Genomic DNA, 25,155 nt, shown 5'->3' with positions numbered 1-25,155 from the left:
CTGGGAGCAGCTGAGGCAGGTTCCCAGAGATGCCATCCGTCAAGACTGAGAGCGTGGCGAATGACATTACCACCACTCCTCCAATCACCACCATTGGCCCCAGCTCTGCTGGTCTCCCTGTGGTCCAGCCAGACTCCAGGAGTGGCCCCCAGACTCAGGGCAATTCTAATCAACCAGTTCTTCGTTGGTGGTGGTGGAGCTTCTTCCTCCAAAGCTCCATCAACATCTCCATCCCAAAGAAGCCTAGAGTTGAAGTAAACACTGCATGTTTGCTGTCCAAACACAACTCAGTCTTTGACCTCCTTCCCACTGGGTTGTCCTCTAGCCGTCAACCCCACCCCGGTGGTGGAGGGCTCCTACAAGGCCCTCCCATACGGACTGCTAGAATCTGTACTATATAAAGTCAAGTTCTTTCCCCTTTATTCAGGTCAGGCAAGTTGGAAGCTTTCAAACGGAAATAAAAGCAAGAAAAGGAAGAGAATGACAATAGCCATCCACAGAGTGGAGAATTCAGATAATGGATCCTTAACTCCATCTTCACCTAGGGTTCCCCTGCTTGGACACAGGGACCCTGTGAGTCTCTGATAGCCTGTGACCCCCTGATTTAACCTGTTCTCCAAATATAGACATGGGCAGGGCCCAAGGAGGAGCTGTGCTGTGACGAGGCTTCCCTATTCTTTATTCATCAAGTTTCCTCTCAGTGTTAAGGCACTCTGGTCTCTGAGTTCCAGGCTCTTACAGTTGGACATACATGGTTGGTGACTCAGGTAGGGAGCCACCTCTGATTGCCAGGACTTTTTCTGGGGCAGGGTGACTTAGTTTGACTATATTTTGGAAAATGCATCTGGTTGTCTGGGACCTGTGATTTGTACTCCATTGACTCCCTGCCTCCTTCCTCATGACCATGTATTCAGTTCTGTTTTTATACATGGCTACAGATGGTGACCAGGGGGCCACAGTCTTCTCACCTTCACCTTTCACACCTCTCTCCTTTTAAAAATATTTATTTATTAAAAAAATTTTTGGGGGGGCTGAGCTGGTCTTTGTTGCTACACGGGAGCTTTCTCTAGTTGCAGAGAGTGGGGGCTACTCTCTAGTTGAGGTTCACAGGCTCTAGGCACGTAGGCTTCAGTAGTGGTGGAACAGGGGCTTAGTAGCTGCAGCTTGCAGGCTCTAGAGCACGGGCTCAGTGGTAGTTGCGGCTCACGGGCTTAATTGCTTCGTGGTATGTGGGCTCTTCCTGGAGCAGGGATCAAGCCTGTGTCTCCTACACTGGCAGACAGATTCTTAACCACTGTGCCACCAGGGAAATTCCACATCTCCCCTTTTTTAGGGAAGAGGATGACTTTTTCTGATTTGACGTTTATTGCTTTGCCCTGAGGCTTAGTCTTTTGTGAAAATGCAGTCCTGGCAGAGATATTAAAAGGTGTGGGTTTGAATGAACTCATAGAACCTCAGATTTGGAAACATCTCAGGGGTTATTTACTCTGCCTCCCTCAATTTGGATGAGGAAATGGAAATCTGGAGAGGTAAAAGGACCCACTCAAGGTCACATAGCTAATTAGTGACAGAATCAGGACAGCACGAGCACTGGATACCAGATATCCTTATTTCCAGTCTTGGTAATCATTTGTAGGGTTTTCAGATTGTTCTCGGAAGAGCCCTGGAGGTTTTGTGGGAACCTCCTCTGTAGAATCCCAGGGACGGGGGAGCCTGCTGGGCTGCCGTCTATGGGGTCGTACAGAGTCGAACAGGACTGAAGCGACTTAGCAGCAGCAGCAGCAGCCTCTGTAGTGACTACTTAGTTGGAGAGAGGGGCACACCCACCCTCCTCAGCAGAAGAGCTTTTGTCTGTTTCATGTCTGTTTCTTCTGGTAAGATTTTGCTTCAATAAATGTTTAACAACCTTAAAAGTTATTTGAAAAGTGCTGAACAATTCTGTGGGTATTTAAGGGGTGACCATGATGGGGGTTTCTCTTAAATGCTTACACTTTCTTTAGACAGAGGACCCAAACATTTATTGCTCCTTTAGAGAAAAAGCTTAAAATACACTTTTTTTGAGGGGGGGAGCTGTGCTGCGTGGCATGTGGTATCTCAGTTCCCCAGCCAGGGACTGAACCTGTGCCCCCTGCAGTGGAAGCGGGAATCTTAACCACTGGACCACCAGCAGAAGCCCCTTGAAATACACTCTAATGCAATTTATTACTATATTGTCTTCCCTCAGTGGATTTTAAGAAGGTTAAATAAGAATTGGTAAAGGAATTCCCTAGTAGTCCAGTGGTTAGGATTCAGCACTTTCGCTGCTGGGCCCTTGCAGGCTGCATAATACAGCAAAAAACAAACAAAACACCAGGAATACCATGGAGGGGAAATAGCATAGAAAGGGGCATCTGAGAGCAGGTTTTGTCTTTGCCACCCCATGGACAGTAGCCCACCAGGCTCCATGGAATTCTTCAGGCAAGAATACTGGAGTGGGTTGTCATTTCCTTCTCCAGGGGATCTTCCCAGTCCAGGGATCAAACCCATATCTGCTGCATCAGTTGGCAGTTTCTTTACCACTGAGCCACCTGGGAAGCCCTAGAGCAGGTTTGCCTCCTTCCATTTTGCCTGATGCTGGCCCTTCCCTGAATGTATAGAACAACTTAGTCCTCCCATCTGAATGCCCAGACATGGCTGAGGATGCAGAAAGTCAAAGTCAGCACAGAGGCAGTATTATAGGTAAACCTGATGCCACTATGGGGCCAACCAACAGCTGATGTTTTTCCCTGTGTGTATGTCCATATTATCCCACATTTAGGCCTCGGGGTTCTGGAAAGCTGACAACATGATGAAGCTGATCCTTAAAGCAGCCTGTGACAGAGGTGAAGGAAGGGCTCTTCAGTTACCAAGCTAGCAGATAAGCACAAGATAACCTAGTAACAGTTATCACATCCTTGATGAGAGTGATTTGGATCTGAGTTACTAAATCACCTTTCTTTCCTTCTAGTCTTTCAACCAGATCACACCATGACAATCATCCTGAAAGATTTATCTAATAGCAGTATTTTGTGGGAGGGGTTTGAGGATGAGTTTGGAAATTACAGCGGCACGCCACCCACAGAAGACTATGATTATAGTCCCTGTGAGATAAGCACTGAGACACTCAACAAGTATGCTGTGGTCGTCATCTATGCCCTGGTCTTCTTGCTAAGCCTCCTGGGAAACTCCCTGGTGATGCTGGTCATCTTATACAGCCGGATTGGTCGCTCTGTCACTGATGTCTACCTGCTGAACCTGGCCATGGCTGACCTGCTCTTCGCCATGACCTTGCCTATCTGGGCCGCCTCCAAGGCAAAGGGTTGGGTCTTCGGCACACCCCTGTGCAAGGTGGTCTCACTCCTGAAGGAAGTGAACTTCTACAGCGGTATTCTACTGCTGGCCTGCATCAGCATGGACCGCTACCTGGCCATTGTCCATGCCACACGCACGCTGACCCAGAAGCGGCACTGGGTCAAGTTCATATGTTTAGGCATCTGGGCCCTGTCCGTGATCCTGGCCCTGCCCATCTTCATCTTCCGTGAGGCCTATCAACCACCGTACTCCGACCTAGTCTGCTACGAGGACCTGGGTGCCAATACAACGAAATGGCGGATGATAATGCGTGTCCTGCCCCAGACCTTTGGCTTCCTCCTGCCCCTGCTGGTCATGCTGTTCTGCTACGGATTCACCCTGCGCACGCTGTTTTCAGCCCAAATGGGGCACAAGCACCGGGCCATGCGGGTCATCTTTGCTGTCGTGCTCGTCTTCCTGCTCTGCTGGCTGCCCTACAACCTGGTCCTGATCGCGGACACCCTCATGAGGGCCCATGTGATTGCTGAGACCTGTCAGCGCCGCAATGACATTGGCCGGGCCCTGGATGCCACCGAGATCCTGGGCTTCCTGCACAGCTGCCTCAACCCCCTCATCTACGTCTTCATTGGCCAGAAGTTTCGCCACGGACTCCTCAAGATCATGGCCATCCATGGCCTGATCAGCAAGGAGTTCTTGGCCAAGGATGGCAGGCCTTCCTTTGTTGGCTCTTCTTCAGGGAACACGTCTACTACCCTCTGAGACTCCACACCGGGCTCCTCGCTTCCCCTCAGCATCATCCCAAGCCCCATGTCCTCTGGCCGTTCACAGTCCCATGTCAAGGCAGCTCCCCATTGTGGTTACAGGAAGTTGCTGAGGCCATGTCCCTAATAGGCCCCCATCACATGGACTAGACAGCCTGTCCTGGGCCCACCTCTTGCTATAATCACCATGTCAACTGATAGAGCTTGGTGCATCCTACCACTGAGCCCACAGTGCTCTATCTTCTGGCAGACATCCTTTGAAGATATTCTTTTCAGTGATTACAAAACGTTCTCATTAATGGGAACCATTAATGTAAAACACCATTGGTTACTTCCCTAGCTCTCCCTTTCCTTGTCAGCCAGGAAAGTCCCCTTCCCTTGAGAGAGGCTGAAAATGACAAACACTCATTTTCCAAGATTCCCTTAAGATAGGAGTGGCCATATCATCTTGATCTGATTTATAAAACTTAAAAATAATGATGTGCTGGTAAATCACTCTCCTGGTGGGGAGGAAGTTCTGATTTGTAGCATTTGCTATGTTCTGTGGTATAAATAAATGCTACCACCATGGCTGGTTTCAAGGATGGTGGTGTTTAACAACAAGCTCACAAAATCTAAAAAATGTGATAATGTGCTTTCACAAGCTTGTGCAAACTGGCTTCAGCATACTGTTGCTTAAGAGGAAGTCTAATGGGCTCAGGGGACTCCTGGGAAATATTCTTAATTTAAAACACACACACACATACACATCCTTGGTTCTTGACTTTGACTATGGTTATAGGATATGATGTGTGGAGCTGAAGCAGCCACTTTGTGAAAAGGAGGGAAAAGGCCTTAGGCTGATGGAGTCAAAGGATAATAAGGACCTGAGAATAAAAAGCCCAGAATAAACCTAAGCATAAATGGTCAAATGAGTTTCAACAAGCGTGCCAAGACTATTTAAGGGGGAAAGGATGGTCTTTCAACAAATTGTGCTGGGAAAATTAGATATCCACATACACAAGAATGAATCTGGGCCCCTACCTTACATCATATACAAAATTAATTTAGAATGGATCAAAGACTTACAATTAGAGCTAAAATTATAAAACTCCTGGGAAAAAACTTAAGGAAAAAGCATAATTTGGTCTGAGGTTGGGAATGGAGTGAGGCTCAGAGATGGGATTTAGATCAAGGTTGAGACTGGGATCAGGGGTTGAGGTTGGAGTCAGAGATGAAGTGTAGGGGAACCAGGGATGGGATGGTAGTTTGTGATATGATCAGAGAAGAATGAGTGTCAGAAATAAGGAGAGATCCACAAACAGACTGAGGCTGAGGATGGGGTGAGATTCAGGGAGGTTGGAGATGGGGTTGGGACCAGGTGTGGAGTAAGTCTTGGGAATGGAATGAATGTGGGAGTGTGGGAGGGGTGTCAGAAATAGAGTGAATGTCAAGGATGAGTTAATGGCTACAATACTGGCCACTATGATTTAATCTAGTTAGTGACTGCTGCAAAAGGCACCACCAGTAAGGTCACCATCCTCTCTGGAGTATTGCCTATGATGCTCTCTCAGGGGCCCAGATGGAGACACCTTGGCCTGTCCAGCTTGAGACTCTAAAAGTAGGTTGGTGAGGAAGGAGTTAGGGGCTCAGGCCCTAAGAAATACCTCTGATTCAGGGGAGAAGATAGAAGAATGTAGAAAGAATCCAGGGAGGAAAGCAGGAACTGGGCCTGGAAACCTCCCTTTCCTCTCCCTCCCTCCCCTAGTCCCCTCTCCACCTCACCTACTGTGTAACTCAATGCTCACCTTCCTTCATCCTCTGCTGCCCTAAAGACAACTCCATCAGGGGCTTCAGTAAGTAAATAAGGATCCATATTGGGCCTGTGGAAATATACAGATGACTAATAACACATTTGAAAAAATGCTTGCCCTCACTAGTAACCTGCGAAGTGGAAATCAAAGAGCAAAAAATAATTTGGAAATGTTTTCAGGACAAAGATTCCGTCTGAACTCTCTTCAAACAAGTGCAACATTGTTCAGTTAGATTTTTTTTTTTTAATGCAGTGTGTAATTCTCTGGGTATAGCTCAATGATTTGGATTTTAGATCTGTAAGAATGCCGAGATGTTAGTACTTAAGTAACATAATGTATGAAAATATCAGAAACTGGTGTTCTAATCGTTGAATAGTGTAAGGATTAGCTATCTGGTCAAGGTTAGGGAAATGCAGAAGGAAATGGCAACTCACTCCAGTATTCTTGCCCGGAAAATCCCATGGATGGAGGAGCTTGGTAGGCTACAATCCATGGGGTTGCAAAGAGTCAGACACGACTGAGCCATTTTACTTTCACTTTCAAAGTTAGGGAGCTGTTTACCTCGGGGAGGAGCTCAGCATCCAGGATGGAGCTGGCATCAGGATGGGCTGCATCTTAAGATCAAGGGGAGCAGCAGGTGGTCAGGGATGGAGAGAGTCGGGGATGGAATTGGCATTAATGATGGGGTAAACACCAGGGATTAGACGGGGGATAGAGATTGGGATGTGAATGTATATTTTGCACAATGCTTGCTGATGTTTAAAACTTTAAAGTTATTTTAAAATTTTTTTTGGCTGCACTGTGTGACATGCAGGACCTTAGTTCCCTGACCAAGAATAGAACCCACTCTCCCTGTGATAGTGGAAGCAGGAAGTCTTACTCACTGGCCTTCCAGGGAAGTCCCCATGCTTGCTGATTTTAAATTTTGAAAATTTGTTCTGTGGGTTTAGTTAAAAGTTTTCAGCCTTCAAGTTACAATGTTGAATAATACTTTTTCCCCCTACACTGTTCCCCTTCTGACCAACCACAGCCTCCTCACCAGCCCTTGTTTCCCTGTCTAGTAGCCCATTCTTAGTCTAGCAAAAATATTAATTGATAATCTGTATTTTGTTCCATAGGGGTTTAGTATTGCTTCTTTTCCAGAAATTTGTGTTTTATAGGATCTTTCAGAGACTGAGAAGTCTTATAGATGAAGATGAAATTAAATGACCAAATCCTCTTTGGTCTAAGGGTCGTCCCAGACATGACCACTAATCAAGAAGTCATGAAGAGTACCGATGTAATTTGGAAATATTGAAAGTTTGGTTCCAGACCACCACAATAAAGCAAATACGGAAATAAAGTGGGTCATCTGGTTGTTGTTTTTTTTTTTTTTTGGTTTTCTGTGCATATAAAAGTTGTTTATACTGTAGTCTATCAGGTGTGCAATAGCATTATGTCTAAAAAATGTACATACCTTAATTAAAAATACTTTATTGCAAAACAATGCTAACCATCATCTGAGCCTTCAGTGAATCATAATCTCTTTGCAACAGTAACACTGAAGATCACTACTGAGCAAATAATGTTGGAAAAATGGCACCAATAGACTTGCTTCAGGTAAGTGTTGCCACCAACCTTCAATCTGTAAAAAAACACAATATCTGCAAAGGACAACAAAGTGAAGGGCAATGAACTGAGGAGGTATTCCTGTACAGCCATTGGTGTTTCCATGCAGAGATTGGAGAGGCCAAAGATCTCTGGGTTTGACCCAGACACCTGCAAGTGGCTCATATCTGGGCTTTCCCCACGGCTGGTTTTTCCATCCTGGTATTTTATTTATTTATTTTTGGCTGCACTGGATCGTCATTGCTTTGCACGAGTTTTCATTGCAGCGAGTGGGGGCTACTCTGTAGTGGCGCATGGGCTTCTCATTGTGGTGGCTTCTCCTGTAGAGTTCAGGCTCCGGGGCACGCAGGCTTCAGTAGTTGTGGTACATAGGCCTCAGTAGTTGTTGCTCTGAGGCATGTGGAATCTTCCTGGACCAGGATTCGAACCTGTGTCCCCTGCATTGGCAGTCTGATTTTTATCCACTGCATCACCAGGGAAATTCTGGGTTTTGTTTTTAAACTCAAGGTTCTTCTTCCAACCTTGAGAGTAGAAATGAATTGAAAAATTAAAAAAAAAAAGCAGAATATGTTAATGCAAACTTTCTAAAATTAGTTTTTCTTTTTTTTAATCAAAATATTTCACTGACATTGTTTATAAAAGTGAAATAGATTTACAAGGTTTATAATGAAAACCAGCAGCAGCCCTCCTGTCCCACTTCCCCACGTCAAAGTCTGTGACTTTCAACTCACATAGCTGTTTCATTCAGTAGTGGTCTGTTGTTGTTTGGTCACTAAGTCATGTCTGACTGTTTTGTGACCCCATGGACTATAGCCTTCCAGGCTTCTCTGTCCATGGGATTTCCCAGGCAAGAATACTGGAGTGGGTTGCCATTTTCTTCTGCAGGGGATCTTCCTGACCCAGGAGTCAAACCCATGTCTCCTGCACTGCAGGCATATTTTTTACCACTCAGTCACCAGGGAAGCCTCAACAGTGGTCTACGTATTTCTAAATATTATGCTTATTCTGCTAGCTCTTGAGATTTTTTTTTCTGAGTTTTGGATATCATCTATTGACTTTCTATCTTGGCTTCTGAAGATTTAACACTCTTTCACATTTTTCTTGCTTTTATTCCTGTCCCAGAAAATACAACATTGCCTCTTCTGTTCTTCCAGGACATAGATCTATACTTTTTGGTTAAATCAGCATTCAGTGTTTCAGTTTTACTGTATAAAAAGTAATTCACAGTTGGGTACAACATTTACACTTCCTTTTTTGGTACAAGTTTTCTTTTCTTTAGAATTAATGACAGAATTTTCCCATGTACTTTTCATTACATCACTCTCAAATGTCTCCCTCAATACATTCACATTAATCAGATAATAAATTTGAGATAATCCATAATTATTTTTTCTTTTTTGGAGACCCCGTCTCTGGAGCCCTTTATACCCCTGTTCCAATCTGGATAGGTTATTCTCCATGCCTGGTTCTTTTTTCTAAATAGCTTTAATTACATTTCCAGGTAAATTTTAGAATCTGATTGCTAATTTCAATAAAATGTCCTGCTGGGATTTTTATCTGAATTACATTGAATTTATAGATCAATTTGGAAAAAGTTGACATCTTAATAACATTGAGTCTTCCAATCCATGACCATGGCATCTTTTCCCAACTACTAGATCTTTTCTAATTTGTCTTGGCAATGTGTCATAGTTTTTAGTACATAGATCTTGTTTCATATTTTATTCCTAAAGTTAAATTTATCCCTAAGTATTTTATGGTTATTTGAATACTTTATAAGTGGTATTTGGGCTTCCCTGGTGGTTCAGACGGTAAAGAATCCACTTGCAATGTGAGAGACCTGGGTTTGATCCCTGGGTCAGGAAGATTCCCTGGAGAAGGGCATGACAACCCACTCCAGTATTCTTACCTGGCAAGTCCTCATGGACAGAGGAAACTGGTGGGCTGCTGTCCATGGGGGTCACAAGGAGTCAGACTCGACTGACTAAGTATAGCACAGCACGTAAGTGGTATCTAGTTTTTAAAAATTTCCAGTTTTTTCTTACTATAGAGAAATATAATTGAGTTATCTGTATTGACCTTGTATTCTGGGACCTTGGTAAATTCACTTATTAGTTCTAGTAGTTTTATTTTTAAAGGTTCTTTTGGACTTTGTATGTACACAATCATGTCACCTGAGAATAAAGACAATCTTATTTCTTCCTTTTATTTATTTTTCTTGCCTTATTTCACTGACTACAACCTCCAGTACAATGATGAATAGAAGTTGTAAGAGTTTGCTCAATTCTTAGTCTTAGGGGTAAAGCATTCAGTCTGTCTCTATTAAATATGGTGTTAGCTAAAGATTTTTCATGGAGGCCCTTTTCAGGTTGAGGAAGTTCCTTTCATGAATGGTATTAAATCTTCCTCTTTCTGCTGAAGCCAGACTACTGCTGCTTACTGTCTTCATGACTAGTGGCAGATCATTTGAGCTCCCTCTAGCACTTGGTAAAATGTGAATAATGATGATGTTCAACTATTCTCCATGAGGATTAAAGTAAATGACTACAAACACACCATACACACTCCACTTAGAAGAATGCCTACCATATCATAGGTGCTATATAAATGTGAGGCATTATAATTTTGGTTTACTCCCTTATTTCATTTTACTACTGGATTTTGCTGAAAAAATACATATAGTAGATAACTTTTAGAGATCCTGAGTTTTCAAAAAAGTCTTAGTCTGTTCTCCCATGTGATTAGTATTTTGACAGAGTATTGAATTCTAGATTAGCCTTTATTTTCCTTCAGAGTTTTGCAGGCTTTTCTTAATTTTTTCTAGCTTGTAGGGTTACAATCAATACTTCTGATGTTATTCTATTCTTGACCTATTGTATGTGATCAAATTTTCTCTTAGAAACATTTAGGATATTCTCTTCATCTTTTCAGTTTTAGAATGCATGATGATGTGCCTTGTTGGGGTTCTTTTCTCAATAATTTTGCTGGGAACCAGGTGGCTGTCCTTGCTGGGGCCCTACTGGGTCATATGGTTCATAGCATTTTTGGTAATTTTTGCTGTTATTGCTTGAGCCCTTGTTTCCACATCGTTCCAAATGGCATATTTGGAACCTCATCAATTTTTACTCAAGACTTGTAAGTCTGAATTGTCCCTCAGGTGGCCCTCTTTATCCATAGTTAGGGCAGGCCGCTCACTTTGGGGTCATGTCTCAGAGCTGGCAAATGTTTTCTGTCTCCAGGAAAGCCTGGGCCAGTTCTTCCGTGGTTCCTGGTTTTTTGCAAGGAATCCATACACACGGTCTGTAGACCCACTGATATTATCATTCTCATCCTTAAGATGTATGACCACTTCTAGTATCCTTCTGGATTCCCATGGTTTCAACTCCTGCTTCTTGATAAGCCTGTACATCTCTGAGTTTCCTTTTCACGTCTGACCTTCAGAGACCCCCTCTCCTTTTGCTTTTGATCTCAGATATTTATTTAAAAATTTAAAAGTATATGTTATCTAATATTTCGATGTGTGTGTGTACTGTTCCCATACATCTTCCCACGCATCCTCAGAGTACTATCATAACAGGATATCAGTAAAAATTCAAATAGATCATAAAATAGATCAGTCTCTTTTCACTATTTCTTTCCTTTCCTTAAACACAACTATTGTTGAAACTTTCTCCCAGTGAAATTAAAAGCCAGTCTGGAGGACACATTGGCCAAATGTCTAGTTAACTCACAGCACGGATGCGAATGCTGCATACGCATGTGTGCATGTGTATTGGAGGTGAATGACCAGCAGTATCTCAGGATTATCACCCCTTCTTTTAGCCAGGTTCAAGTCAGCAGGGTAAAAGGACTGAAATACAGAAGGTAAGTGGGGAGGTGCTTCTGAAGAAATCTAGTCACTTCCGACGTGGGAAGAAATTGTATTGCCCAACAGAAACCTATGAGGACACATCCGTACTTCTCTTGGTTCCCATGTCGTAAACAAGACTCTTTTCCTGAAAGAGCTGGCTTTTCTCCAACTTTGAGAACACTGAAGGTGGAGGGAGACTAAGCAAGTAAGGTCTAAGGGCCAGACAGTACAGAGTTCCTCTTTTTACCATCATCCTTGTACACTCGACACTCCTGTTAGCTGGGATCTTACTCTGTAGGCCCCTGTGCCCATTCCCCAAGGTGTTGTAGAAAATGTGTGTTCCTAAGTAAGAATCAGATGGCCAGTTACCTGAGTATGTATCAAATGCCTATTAAGCGCCCACCTTTAGGCAAGACCCTTAAAATAAGGGTAGGTACTATAGAAATGAAACTTAGGACACAAGGAGACTTGTGAATTGAGGATATGTGAAGAGTTCATCAAGTTTCCTGTAGTGACAAGGTGATCAGAACAAAAAGAATTATCTGGAGGTCCTAGTGAACCACAAACTTAATCTGAAAATTTGGGGAAAAAAATGTTTCTAATTAAATAGAGAACGAAAAGAAAAACTTAGTAGGTGTATGACTTTGAATATTAATTTAAGCTTCCTGCTGGCACATAGGAGCTCAATAAATGTTTGCTCTTTTAGGGGTAAAAACAAACAAACAAACAAAACAAAAAACCTTTCTGAATCTCAGTTTCCTCTTCCACGAAATGAGGTTGAATTAGGTAAGCTCCTTTTTTGTTTGAAGCGTCAATGTTCTAAATTGGAGAATCTATATGTTTAGTGAACTTGATATGAAACTTCCATCTTTGCTTAGAACATGAAACTTAGTAATTAGGTGCTTCGTAGAAGACCACTTAGTGTGTGCTTTCTGTGCAGCTGCTGCCCAGGACTGACATGAAAAGTTCTAGAGAGGCCTTCCTCCTTCCCCCTCTCTTTACTCCTTCTTCCATCCACCCTTATTCCCCTCCAACACCTTCCTCCCTCAACTGTCAGCAGTTCACTCCTTTGGGGTAGGCAGGTCCTTTGGAAAAACAGCAAATATCCCTGGTGAGGGGACTACATTTCTTTCAGTCATTTAGCTTAGAAAGATAATGGGTTTTTGAAATCATTCTTTTGAACAGAAGAATCTCTCTTTCTGCACCTTCAAGGTCATGAGCAAACCTGCACATTGCTATCCAACACATCAGCTTAGCCTCTTACTAACAGATGTGCCTGCTAGTAACTGCAGACCTAAGATGTGCCAGACTGGTGAAAAGCACTTTTTACATGAATTACTTCATTGAATGCTTCCTAAGACCTTAAGGTAGTAATTATTATTATCCTCATTTTATAGATGAGGAAAATAAGGTCCAAGGAGATTAAATACCTGGTCCAAGGAGATTAAGCATCTTGCCCATGGTAGCAGAGCAGCAGAGAAACCACAAATCAGAGTTCGAATTAAGGAATCAGTGCTTTCAGAGTCTGGGCTCTCAGTTCCTTATTATGCATGCAGAAGCCCTGGGGTGGAGGGAGAGCCCTGGGGGCTTTGAGTCAGGCTGCGGCTTGGTCTGTTGCTGAACCTTTGCATATACTGTTCTCCTTTACTATATGTCCTTCTCTGCGTCTCCAGTTAGATAAATTCTATTCATCTCTCAAAAGTTAGCTCAAGATCTTTCTTGGAGGGGCAGTGGATAAGAAACCACTTGCCAATGTAGGGGACAGGGATTCCATCCCTGGTCTGGGAAGATCTCACATGCCATGGAGCACCTAAGCCCATGTGCCAGACCTACTGTACTGAGCCCTCAACTCTAGAGCCTGTGAGCTGCAACTGCTGAGTCCACGTGTCACAACTACTGAAGCCTGTGTGCCTAGAGCCTGTGCTCCACAACAAGAGAAGCCATCACCATGAGAAGCCCGCACACCGCAACGAAGAGTAGCCCCCACTCATGGCAGCGAGAGAAAGCCCACGCACAGCAACAAAGACTCAGTCAGTCAGTCAGTTCAGTCGCTCAGTTGTGTCCGACTCTTTGCGACCCCATGGACTGCAGCACGCCAGGCTTCTCTGCCCATTACCAACTCCCAGAGCTTGGTCAAACTCATGTCCATTGAGTCGGTGATGCCATCCAACCACCTTATTCTCTGTTGTTCCCTTCTCCTCCTGCCTTCAATCTTTCCCAGCATTAGGGTCGTTTCCAGTGAGTCAGTTCTTTGCATCAGGTGGCCAAAGTATTGGAGTTTCAGCTTCAACATCAGTCCTTCCAATGAATATTCATGACCGATTTTCTTTAGGATTGACAAAGACTCAGCTCAACCAAAAAAAAAAAAGTTAGTTTAAGAATAAGAACTTCCAGGAGAAGGAAATGGCAACCCACTCCAGTAATCTTGCCTGGGAAATCCCATGGACAGAGGAACCTGGTGGGCAAAGAGTCAGACACGACTGAGGGAGGGGCAGGCGCTCGCTAGAGGCCCCAGAGCTTTTGATGGCAGAGCCAGCACTGTGGCTGAGGACTCCCGGCTCCCAGGCCTCTCTCACCAGATAGGAGCGTGGAAAACTAGTCTAAAATACGCCTGAGGGCTTTCCTGGCGGCTCAGTGGTAAAGAATCGCCCCCCTGCCAAAGCAGGGGAAGAGTTCCACCCCTGGTCTGGGAAGATCACACATGGCAGAGCAGCTGAGTCCATGCATCACAGCCACTGGGCCGGGGCTCTCGAGCCCGGGAGCCGCAGAACTGAGGTCTGTGGGCACCAGAGCCCATGCTCCGCAACAAGAGGAGCCACAGCTAGAGAAAAGCCCACGCAGCATAAAGACCGTGCACAACCATAAATAAAATCATTAAAAAACATAAAAAAAAAAAAGAATAAGAACTTCCAGAAAGCCTCCCCAGGCTGAGTTACGAGTCCCTCTCTCCATGTTCACACAAGACCATTGCATGACTTATCTCTAATGCTTATCACATTTGGGTTGTTTAATTGATTATTGGTCTGTCTCAAACTACATTATGACATTGCTAAATCTATTCACCACTCTCATTAGATTCAGAGGAAGAAGTAGGTCTAAAATGAGGATAGATTCAGCTTTTAAATGAATGAACAGAACAGCCAATTATCCTTCATTTACCACATGTGGGCTGGATTCAAGTATAAGATGGGAAAAAAGAAAACACCCCAGTTGGCTAATTCTGATGGCAGCATGTTTCTTACTGTTCATCACAGTCCCATGAGTTATTTGCCCTCAGGAAACTGCGTAATTTAGGGTTAGCTTTCTGCAAGTTTACAGGGTTGTGACTTCCTGATGTAAACTGCCTAACTTGACGGAGTAGCTGATGCAAATAAATGAATGGCTAAAAGTGGAACCAATCAGATTTAGAACAGATTTGAAAAACATCACCACCTTTATACGACAGGCATGTCAATGGTGGCTGTGTATATTTTATATAAACACCAGTTAGGAACTCATTTGGACTTTATATCAAAATTGCTATCCATAAAGTTCAGTCCAAATTACTACATCCACAAATTGGAACAAAATTAAAGAGTTACATAAATATTAATAGCTAACTTTTTTTTTTTGGCCAAGCTGTGTGACTTGTGGGATCCTAGTTCCCCGACCAAGGATTGAACCCATGCTCTCGGCAGTGAAACCGCTGAGTCCAAATCACTGAGCTAAGAAACTCCCTAATAGCTAACATTGATTGAAAGCTTATCATAGTCTATTACTGGGTTAAGTGCTTTATATGTATTAACTAGCTATGAGGTTGGTTCTTATTAATTACTTTTTAGCCCATTTTACAGAGGAAGAAACTGAGGCACAAGAATTAAACTAGAGTTGGAATGTGCATTCAGGGATCTGACTCCAGGGCCTACACCTTCAATCACTCTGCTAAACTCCCTCCAGGTATGGTTTGGTACCTTTCTTCCAATACTTATCTGTTAATGGTGGTTACTTAATTATGCCTTATTTCACCATGCTTTAATAGAGTTTTCTTTTAAAATATGTTTTATGTTTATTCTTTTAGATTAAAAAAAACTCTCTGTGACTTACAAAAATCATGTTTGGAATTAAATTTCCTGCTTTTCTTACTAATATTGGCATAATAAAAAAATTTAACCTTTTGAAATCTGCTGAGTTAAAAAATGTATCCCAAAGATGAATTACTTACAGAGATTTGCTGTACAAAACAGTGCCTAGAGGGCTTCCCCAGTGGCTCAGTGGTAAAGAATCTGCCTGCAATGCAGGAGACGTGGACTCAGTCCCTGGGTCAGGAAGATCCCTGGGAGGAGGGTGCAGCAACTCACTCCAGCAATTTTGCCTGGAGAATCCCACGGACAGAAAAACCTACTGGGCTGCAGTCCATGGGGTCACAAAGAGTTGGACATGACTGGAATGACAGCACAGGCACATAGTGCCTATAATAAGCCATACGATATCACGCACTTAAAATCTTTTTTAAGAGGGTAGATCTCAAATGTATTCTCATCACAAACAGCAACAATAAAACCTCTGAAAACATTAAAAAAAATCAAACCAAAACAAACAACAAAAAAGCAAAAGTACAAGGGGATGCAAGGAAACTTGTGGAGGTGACAGATATGTTTAGTACCTTGATTATAAACACCTGCAGTTTTTTTTTTTTTTTTTGGCTATGTCAATTACACTTCAGCCAAACTGTTAAAAAAGTGAAAAAACAAAACAAAACAAAAAACCCTCTCTGTGTGAGTGTAAGTCTTCTTAGCGTTCAAATCTCTTGCAAGAAGCTTTAATCGTGTTAATGTTTACCACTGAATAAGCTCCAAATGTTTACCTGCTTCACATGATGGATGGAAATAAGTGAATAAGTGACGGTACTAGCAACTTTGAAATTGCCCTTTGAATCTTTCTCAAAAAAAAAGTTTTCTTTCTCCCTGAACCTTTATCTACAGGTTTGGAAGTGAAAGGTTATAGCACAGTCTTGAGCCCTGCCATTCGTCCTGTGGGAATTAGGTTTGCCAGCAACTTGTAGGGAGGACTTCCCTGGTGGCTCAGATGGTAAAGTGTCTGCCTACAATGCGGGAGACCTGGGTTTAATCCCTGGGTGGGGAAGATCCCCTGAAGAAGGAAATCGCAACCCACTCCAGTATTCTTGCCTGGAGAATCCCATGGATGGAGGAGCCTGGTAGGCTACAGTCCACGGGGTCACAAAGAGTGGGACGTGACTGAGCGACTTCACTTTTCCCAGTATGGCAAAGAGGAGAAGGAATGCGGACTCTGGAGACCAGGGCCCAGCATTGCCTCTGTCACTCACAGTTCAAGACCTTTGGCAAGTATTCACCTGTTCTGGGCAACAAGGAACTCACCTGATAAAAGGAGAGGTCAGTCTAGAAGTGAATCTTTTAAGCTCCCTTCCACCCCGACAGTCTAGATTTAGGCAAAGCAGTTCAAGGCCACCACTGATAGATGGGCAGGTTTGACACTGCACAGCCCTAAAGGAGTGTGTTACAATGTGACTAACACACTTATTGCATGTATGTCTTAAGTGAAATTAGTAGAATCTTCCCATAAACAGAGGGATTTTGTACAACCTTGACTCTGGTCCCTGGGAACTACTATGACACTGAGACCCTGGAAGCATTTCGATGCTCCCTAGGAGTCATGCTTTTCATTTTTGGCAGTTGAGCTGGATCCTTGGGCAAGGGAGTTAGGCAGGGGGCGTGTGTGTGTGTGTGTGTGTGTGTGTGTCTGTGCTCAGTCACTCAATTGTGTCTGACTGTTTGTGACCCCATGGACTCTAATCTGCCAGGCTCCTCTCTCCATGGGATTTTCCAGGCAAGAATACTGGAGCGGGTTGCATTTCCTTCTCCAAGGGATCTTCCCAACCCAGGGATTGAATTTGTGTCTCCTGCGTTGCAGGCGGACTGTCTACCATTGAGTCATCTGGGAAGCAAGAGGTACCCAAGTGCCATAGCCGACTGCATACTCTAGAAGTAAATCCCTTAGCATAATGCTGGATCTCCAAGCCAGTCTTCTAGAAATGCTAGCTGGTGGGAATTATTGCTCTGGTGGGATAGAAAGCAAACACGGGACAGGACACCTTGTGAAAATCAAGAGTTTGACCCAATGTCTGGGTAGCTTGGCACAGAGCCAGCTTTGCTAGGACACCAACCCCAATGTTATGGCCAAGGGGACGTGTCTGACATCACACTTTGCAAGACTCTGTTGAGAAATCAGTGATGTATCTGTCTTTTCCGGGCAGATGCTTATGGCTATGAAGCTGCTGGAGGAGGGGCCTTAGGTTGGGGCAGTGATGTGTGCACTTCCCTGCACCCCCTCCCCACCCCTACATCTGTCTCACCTTGGGCGGGTGAAATGGTCAGGAGGCGACTCCCTGCAAGGCCACCTTGCTTTTGGCTAGAGGTCAGCTAAGGGGAATTGTGGGGGTCTTAGAGACCAGAAGTGTACAAGGAGAGAGAGAGGAAGGAGAACATATATCTGGAAGGGAAAGAATCATCCTCACAGACAGTTTTAATTCCAACAGGACGTTTCTCATCTCCAGTTTGAGCAGATTTGCCCCATGGCTTCTGGGTCAATGGGTTTTAAACTTGAATCTTTTTTTTAATAGCATGACTTTAATGATATTTATTTTTTATTGTAGTAGTGATGATGTACAGGTTGTGTTAATTTCTGCTACATGGCAAAGTGACTCAGTTACACACACACACACACACACACACACACATATCTTTAAAAAATTTTTTCCATTAAGATTTATCACAGGATATTGAATAGAGTACCTTGTGTCCAGTAGGAACTTGTGGTTTATTTGCTGTATATGTAATAGTTTCCATCTACTAACCTCAAACTCCCAGTCCTTCCCTCCTCCACAGTCCCTCCTGTTTTGTAACCATAAGTCTATGAGTTTTTTTGATTTTGTAGATAGGTTTATTTTCGCCAAATTTTTAGATCCCACATGTAAGTGATATCATATAGTATTTGTCTTTCTCTTTCTGACTTACTTCCTTAGTATGATAATCTCTAGGTGCATCGATCCTGCTGAAAATGGCTTTATTTCATTCTTTTCTTATGTCTGAATAGTATTACACTGCATATATTACCACGTCTTCTTTATCCATTCATCTGTTAATAGACAGGTTGTTTCCGTGTCTCAGCTATTGTGAGTAGCACTGCTATGAACATGGTAGCACCTGTATCTTTTTCAATTATAGTTCTGTCTGGGTATGTGCCCAGGAGTGGGATTGCTGGATCATATGGTAACTCTATTTTTGGTTTTCTGAGGAACCTCCATACTGTTCTTCATAGTGGCTGCACCAATTTACATTCCCATCAACATAAACTTGAGTCTTGATCAGACTCACCTTAGCTCCAGATTCCCAGGGACCCACCTTGAGCCATTCACATTCCTTAGCTTAGACTGTCACCTTACCTTAACCATAAGCTGGATACCTTCTGTTTGTGCTTTCAGACCCACTCTCTGCCTTCTTTTACCACGCTCTGTGCCCTGGGATAGTGACCAATATGGACTACCTTAGTGGGTTCCCCATACTCTGATTTCTGAGCTTGGCTCATGGGAGCCCTTGTTGGAGATCTGTGGGCAAAACTACAGGTCAGGGCATTTATTCTCCTACCTCTGTTCCTTGGATACTGGGATTGACTCTTGTCAGACAGGCCTTATCATACAGCTTTCCTTCTGGGCTCCTGCGATAGCTCCCCTACCTCACTTCTTAGGCGTAGGGATAGTAACAGCTCCCAGTCGCTACTGGCCTTGGGGTGCTAAACCATTGCGCCTTACTTACCCCAAATTCTTCCCCCAGTTTTTTTAAAATTTTATTTTATTTTTAAGCTTTACAATATTGTATTAGTTTTGCCAAATATACAAATGAATCCGCCACAGGTATACATGTGTTCCCCATCCTGAACCCTCCTCCCTCCTCCCTCCCCATACCCTCCCTCTGGGTCATCCCAGTGCACCAGCCCCAAGCATCCAGTATCGTGCATCGAACCTGGACTGGCGACTCGTTTCATATATGATATTATACATGTTTCAATGCCATTCTCCCAAATCTCCCCACCCTCTCCCTCTCCCACAGAGTCCATAAGACTGATCTATACATCAGTGTCTCTTTTGCTGTCTCGTACACAGGGTTATTGTTACCATCTTTCTAAATTCCATATATATGCGTTAGTATACTGTATTGGTGTTTTTCTTTCTGGCTTACTTCACTCTGTATAATAGGCTCCAGTTTCATCCACCTCATTAGAACTGATTCAAATGTATTCTTTTTAATGGCTGAGTAATACTCCATTGTGTATATGTACCACTGCTTTCTTATCCATTCATCTGCTGATGGACATCTAGGTTGCTTCCATGTCCTGGCTATTATAAACAGTGCTGTGATGAACATTGGGGTACACGTGTCTCTTTCCCTTCTGGTTTCCTCAGTGTGTATGCCCAGCAGTGGGATTGCTGGGTCATAAGGCAGTTCTATTTCCAGTTTTTTAAGGAATCTCCACACTGTTCTCCATAGTGGCTGTACTAGTTTGCATTCCCACCAACAGTGTAAGAGGGTTCCCTTTTCTCCACACCCTCTCCAGCATTTATTGCTTGTAGACTTTTGGGTCGCAGCCATTCTGACTGGCGTGAAATGGTACCTCATAGTGGTTTTGATTTGCATTTCTCTGATAATGAGTGATATTGAGCATCTTTTCATGTGTTTGTTAGCCATCTGTATGTCTTCTTTGGAGAAATGTCTATTTAGTTCTTTGGCCCATTTTTTGATTGGGTCATTTATTTTTCTGGAGTTGAGCTGTAGGAGTTGCTTGTATATTTTTGAGATTAGTTGTTTGTCAGTTGCTTCATTTGCTATTATTTTCTCCCATTCTGAAGGCTGCCTTTTCACCTTGCTAATAGTTTCCTTTGTTGTGCAGAAGCTTTTAAGTTTAATTAGGTCCCATTTGTTTATTTTTGCTTTTATTTCCAATATTCTGGGAGGTGGGTCATAGAGGATCCTGCTGTGATGTATGTCAGAGAGTGTTTTGCCTATGTTCTCCTCTAGGAGTTTTATAGTTTCTGGTCTTATGTTGAGATCTTTAATCCATTTTGAGTTTATTTTTGTTCCCCCACTTTTGTTAAAGCTCTTTGTATTGAATTCTCATGAGTTTGATGAAACTCTATCTCCTTGCCCAGTCCACTATGCCATCAGGTTCCTGCCAGGATGCTGATCCAGTCTGGGCTTGTCCATAAAGCTGCATTTTAAGCAAAGAGCCCATTTTAAACATGGAGATAGAAATTAAAAATACTGCTCCATTGGACTTTAATGCTCCTTGGTTCTTTTTTGGCCCCTTAGTGTTTAACTTATTTGAGATGATAACTTTATCTCAAATGAAAGCATCAATTTACGGTGATGTTTTTCAAAAAGCAGCTTTATCAGGAAATCAAGTTAAAAAAAAAAAAAAAAAGACTAATACTGGTCAATGAGACACAGGCACATCCACATAGCTCAGGTTCTTTGTCCGTAAGGAGGCCTATATCTGTGCTAGCCCATAGGTCTCATCCATAAATACCAGGCCTCAGCTCCTTCGTTTTTGCAAAAACTCTGATCCAACCAAAGAAATTAGAACAATGCAAAGCCATATGAATTAATCATGAATACGACTAAAGAGAATAAAGTTCTTTAACAAGAAGTCCTTTGAACAGCTTGGTGTATTTCCTCCCAGATATTTTTCTGAACACTTATAAAGCCATATAATTATAATGTTTTTACACAAATGGATAAACTGGTTACTGCACATGCTGTTCTACTTTCCTTTTTCATTCAATATGGTTTTTTGAAGATCTTTCCATGTCCATTCGTATACAACCAACACTTGGCATCACAGGGTATTGGTTGTAGGAACCCATTCCCCGCTCTTGGGTACCAAAATCCACAGTTGTTTCAGTAGTTATATGAAACTTAATTAAATAGCATTGTCTTTGCATATAATCTCTGCATGTACTTCTGTACACTTTATTTTCTTTTCTTTTAGCACCCCGCCCCCTGGTCTGTACACTTTAAATTATCTCCAGACTCCTTGTAATAGCTAACACAATGTAAATGCTATGAAAATATTTGTTAATGCATGGCAAAGTCAGTTTTGGCTTTTTGGAACTTTCTGGAATATTTTTTTCAAGTGTTTTCAATCCATGGTTGTTTGAATCCACAGATGCAGGACCTGTGAATGTGGAGGGCTGACTGTAACTACCTTATTATTTTTTAAGGTTTTTAAAAATAGTTTTACTGAAGTATAATTTGTTTAATATAAAATTCAGCTGCTTTAAGTACACGATATAATTATTTTTAGTAAATTAGCAGAGTTATACAACTATACCACAATCCAGACTTAGAATATTTCCACTGCCCCTAACAGAACCACAGTCCTGTTTGCAATCACGCCCTGCTCCCACTCCCAGCCCCAGGCAATCACTCATCTGCTTTCTTCCTCTGTAGATTTACCTTTTCCAGACATTTTATGTCAATGGATTCTACGATATGTGGTCTTCTGTTCTGGTTTCTACCACTTAACATCATGTTTGTAACCGTATGTTTAAACAACTGCCATCAATACAGTCCATGGTATGGATGGACCTTCACAGTTGAACTAGCCACTTCCCTACTGATGGACATTTGTCCACTTAAGCGGGTATTTCTATAGGGTGCACATCTGAAGTGTCATTCCTGGATCACAGGGTGTGTGCACTGAAGTAGGTTTGATCAAATTACATTCTCTAAAGGTCGCACCTCTTTACTCTCCTAGAAGTAGTGGGTGATGATACTGTCTTCTACTCTGCTGCATTTGGACCCCAGAGCAATAGACACCTCTGCCCAACACCCTGTAGGGGCTCCTTGAAATTACTGGAGGTGTCCACTTGTGGTTTTGATAACTTTCTTCATAGCTTTTTCTTTTATTTTAATGATTGAAAGCATTTTTATTGTGAACAGCTTGCAGAAAAGTTATGTTTATAGGTTAAAGAATGAGAGTACAGTGAACTAGGTGTCCAAGATCAAGGTAAAGAAAATTTGATCAGGACCCTCAAATACCCCAGTGTGCTCCTTTCTGATGTACTAAAACTTGAAAAAGCATAATCCAAACCTTTGTGGTAACCATTTCTTTTTCTCTAGAGTTCTATTCATAGGTAACCTCTATTCATGCAAAAGATTTGAATGGAATCCACCTGCAATGTGAGAGACCTGGGTTTGATCTCTGGGGCTGGGAAGATCCCCTGGAGAAGGGAAGACTAGTATTTTTGCCTGGAGAATTCCATGGACAGAGGAGCCTAGTGGGCTGCAATCCATGGGGGTCACAAAGAGTCTGACATGATTGAGTGACTTTCACTTTTCACTTTTCTTTTAGTTCAGCTGTAACTATGTTCCCCCAGTTTCCTTCCTTGCATCATTCCAGGTTCGTGTTGGCCAGAGATGCATGTTTTATGCGCTGGAAAGTCAGCAGTACTGTGACATTACTGGCGCTTATCTTCTGGCTGCTCTTGCTTTCGGGTTGGCAGTGGTCTGCAGCTCTGAGTGCTCCCGCGTGGAGTGTGCTGACCTTTGTCACGTTGCTGTTGTTGTTCAGTCACTAAGTTGTATCTGACTCTTTGTATCTACTCCATGACTGTAGCCTGCCAGATTCTTCTGTCTGTGGGGTTCTTCAGGCAAGAATACTGGAGTGGGTTGCCATTTCCTTCTCCAGGGTATCTTCCCAGACTAGGGATCCAACTTGTGTCTCCTGCATTGGCAGGTGAGTTCTTTACCACTGAGTCACCTGGGAAGAGACCTTTGTGATGCAGACACCAACAGACATCCGGCAGGCGGGCCATCCACAGCCAGAGCTTGCCACTCATCTCTCAGTCTGCCCTTGTTCCTCGCCCCTTGATGTGCATCTTTCCTTCTCACTTGCGTGTCCTGTCACTTTCACGTCCCAGCACCAGAAGCAAAGTCGACAGCTACTCTAGGCTCCTGAACCAGCTCCCAAGTGCTACAGTCAGATCCCTGTAACAAATCCCTTCTTCTTTTCAGAAATTTAGTTCTGGTTTTCTAAGTGAATCTTGTGTGACACAGGGTGTGCCTCAGTAGAAGGTTTAGTTTGGCCTGTCTTTGAACTTCATGTTGGTCTATGATTGCCTCTTAACTGTCCTGCTTGCCAGCACAGAATAGGGTAACCCCAGCTGAGCCTGCTTTCACACTGCGCCCCAAGCCTTGGGTGGCCCCTATCACAGGATGGAGATTCCAAAGCCCAGTGCCAACACGGATGAGTCCAGGCCCTGAAGATGTAGACTGGCCCTGTGGCGTGACCCGAGTGCTCTGAGAAGTTCATTGTATTTGTTTCCTGTTCCTTTGTAAGAGGTTTAAAAATTTACCATTAGAAAAGCAAAATATCTGAAAAAATGAAGTGAACTAGGAATTTTTATTCCAATTTCATTACTATTTAACCATGAGATTATGGTCAAGATGCTTTGCTTGGGCTTCAGTTTCCTCGTTTATGTACTGAAAGAGTCAGCCTTTCCATGGGGAGGGGCGTCTCTAGGTCTCCCCTGTCTTTGGTATTGTGTGATGGTGTGGTTTTCCACGTGTGCCTACACGTGATGTATTTCAACGTGATGTGCAAACTGGAGGTACTTCTTTGTATCACCCAAGAGAGGCTGGTGGCTGTCCTGATGTCATGAATGAGGGGATCCCATCTTACAGAATCTGAAGAGGGATGGTGGTGGAGGAAGACATCATAAATATTGGGTCAGAGGAAAAAGACAGATGGTGTTAGTGTAAGTAGAGGAACATATATCTCTGAAAGCAAGAGGGCCAGCTTAGACTGAGAAGGCAGATCTAGGCAGAAAGCTGCTGGGCCCTGACTCAAACCTGGAAACATCAGAGAGAAGAAAGAAATCAGCAGCCCTTGGATTTGCCCTGTGCTAGTGATGGCTTGGCAGGTTGATTATTTATGCCAAGACAGTCTTTACTTGTGTGTGAGAGTGTGAGTAAGAGTCAGGGCTAAGTATTAACAGTTCACGTAAGTCCAACTCAGCCTCCACCTCATTGCTTCTGGGATTATTTTATCCTCTTGTTTTCCTTGGAGAACCATGTTTCCTCCAGCCCTGGTTCCAGAAGGAAAGAGCAGAGTTCCTGGAACCAGGGTGGCCTCCTCCCACCAATAGTCATCACAGAGAGCTGTCCACTTAGTCCGCCTTGTCCAGTTAGGACACCACTGGTTCCTCCGGTAACTAGGGGCTTTGGTAAAAACACATTCCCCTGCCTTTTCCTCTTGCTGAATCAGAAGCTGTTCTGAAGCTCAGCCAGAACAGCTAAGTCATGCTTGATCCTGAGTTCAGCCCAGTACCTGGCAGAGTGAGCTTGGAACGGAGGGGTTATTGTTGGTGAATTGAGCCCGCTTGCTGACTGCAAAAGGAAAAGCATGTTCCTGAGTTAGGAGTGGTGGTCACCTGTCCCTTGAGCACTTCAGTTCTGAGGTTTGTTTCTGCCTTGCTGGAGAGGTCTTGTGCTATAGCCAAGGCTACTCTCTCCTCAGTTTAATGGTCAGAGAGTTGTTAACATGAAAGTGATCAGAAGCTGGTAAAAGTGTGGTTTAGTTCCCCTTGCTCCCTTACTGTCTTAGCAGGCTGCTTGGACCCAGAGGCCCTCCCGTCCAAGCCCTTTCAGAGTCAAGCCCTGTGAACAGGGGCTGTGCCAGTGTGAGGCTCAGTCTGTTTTGATTGTTGCTTTACCCAAAGCTCTGGAACAATAGGCTCTTA

At 43.4% G+C, this 25,155-nt stretch overlaps 1 protein-coding gene and 1 long non-coding RNA gene across 3 annotated transcripts; both read left to right on the top strand.

The window, feature by feature from the left end:
• The first annotated feature begins 680 nt into the window (after positions 1-680).
• On the top strand, positions 681-4,708 carry CXCR1 (chemokine (C-X-C motif) receptor 1). 2 transcript variants are annotated; one of them, XM_024998731.2, is made up of 3 exons: positions 736-767; positions 2,798-2,861; positions 2,987-4,661. In XM_024998731.2, exons 2-3 carry the CDS (start codon positions 2,825-2,827, stop codon positions 4,087-4,089), a joined length of 1,140 nt encoding a protein of 379 aa, XP_024854499.1. In that variant the 5' UTR covers positions 736-767; positions 2,798-2,824; the 3' UTR covers positions 4,090-4,661. The 2 variants fall into 2 exon arrangements, with proteins under 2 accessions (NP_776785.2, XP_024854499.1); NM_174360.3 differs by lacking the exon at positions 2,798-2,861 and having other exon boundaries at positions 681-767; positions 2,987-4,708.
• A 9,339-nt stretch (positions 4,709-14,047) lies between these two features.
• Positions 14,048-19,240, top strand: LOC132343296 (uncharacterized). The gene is made up of 2 exons (XR_009492037.1): positions 14,048-15,278; positions 15,400-19,240. It is a non-coding gene; the product is annotated as an uncharacterized lncRNA (long non-coding RNA).
• Positions 19,241-25,155: the final 5,915 nt, after the last annotated feature.

This window comes from Bos taurus, chromosome 2, assembly GCF_002263795.3.
Source record: "Bos taurus isolate L1 Dominette 01449 registration number 42190680 breed Hereford chromosome 2, ARS-UCD2.0, whole genome shotgun sequence".
Classification (NCBI taxonomy): domain Eukaryota; kingdom Metazoa; phylum Chordata; class Mammalia; order Artiodactyla; family Bovidae; genus Bos; species Bos taurus.
This window is presented reverse-complemented; position numbering and strand designations above follow the sequence as displayed.

Bases quoted from the DNA above. Each gene is read 5' to 3' on its own strand.
- CXCR1 (XM_024998731.2), top strand. From the start codon at position 2,825: ATGATGAAGCTGATCCTTAAAGCAGCCTGTGACAGAG. The intron at 2,862-2,986 runs GTGAAGGAAGGG...CTTTCCTTCTAG, and splicing joins TAAAGCAGCCTGTGACAGAG to TCTTTCAACCAGATCACACC.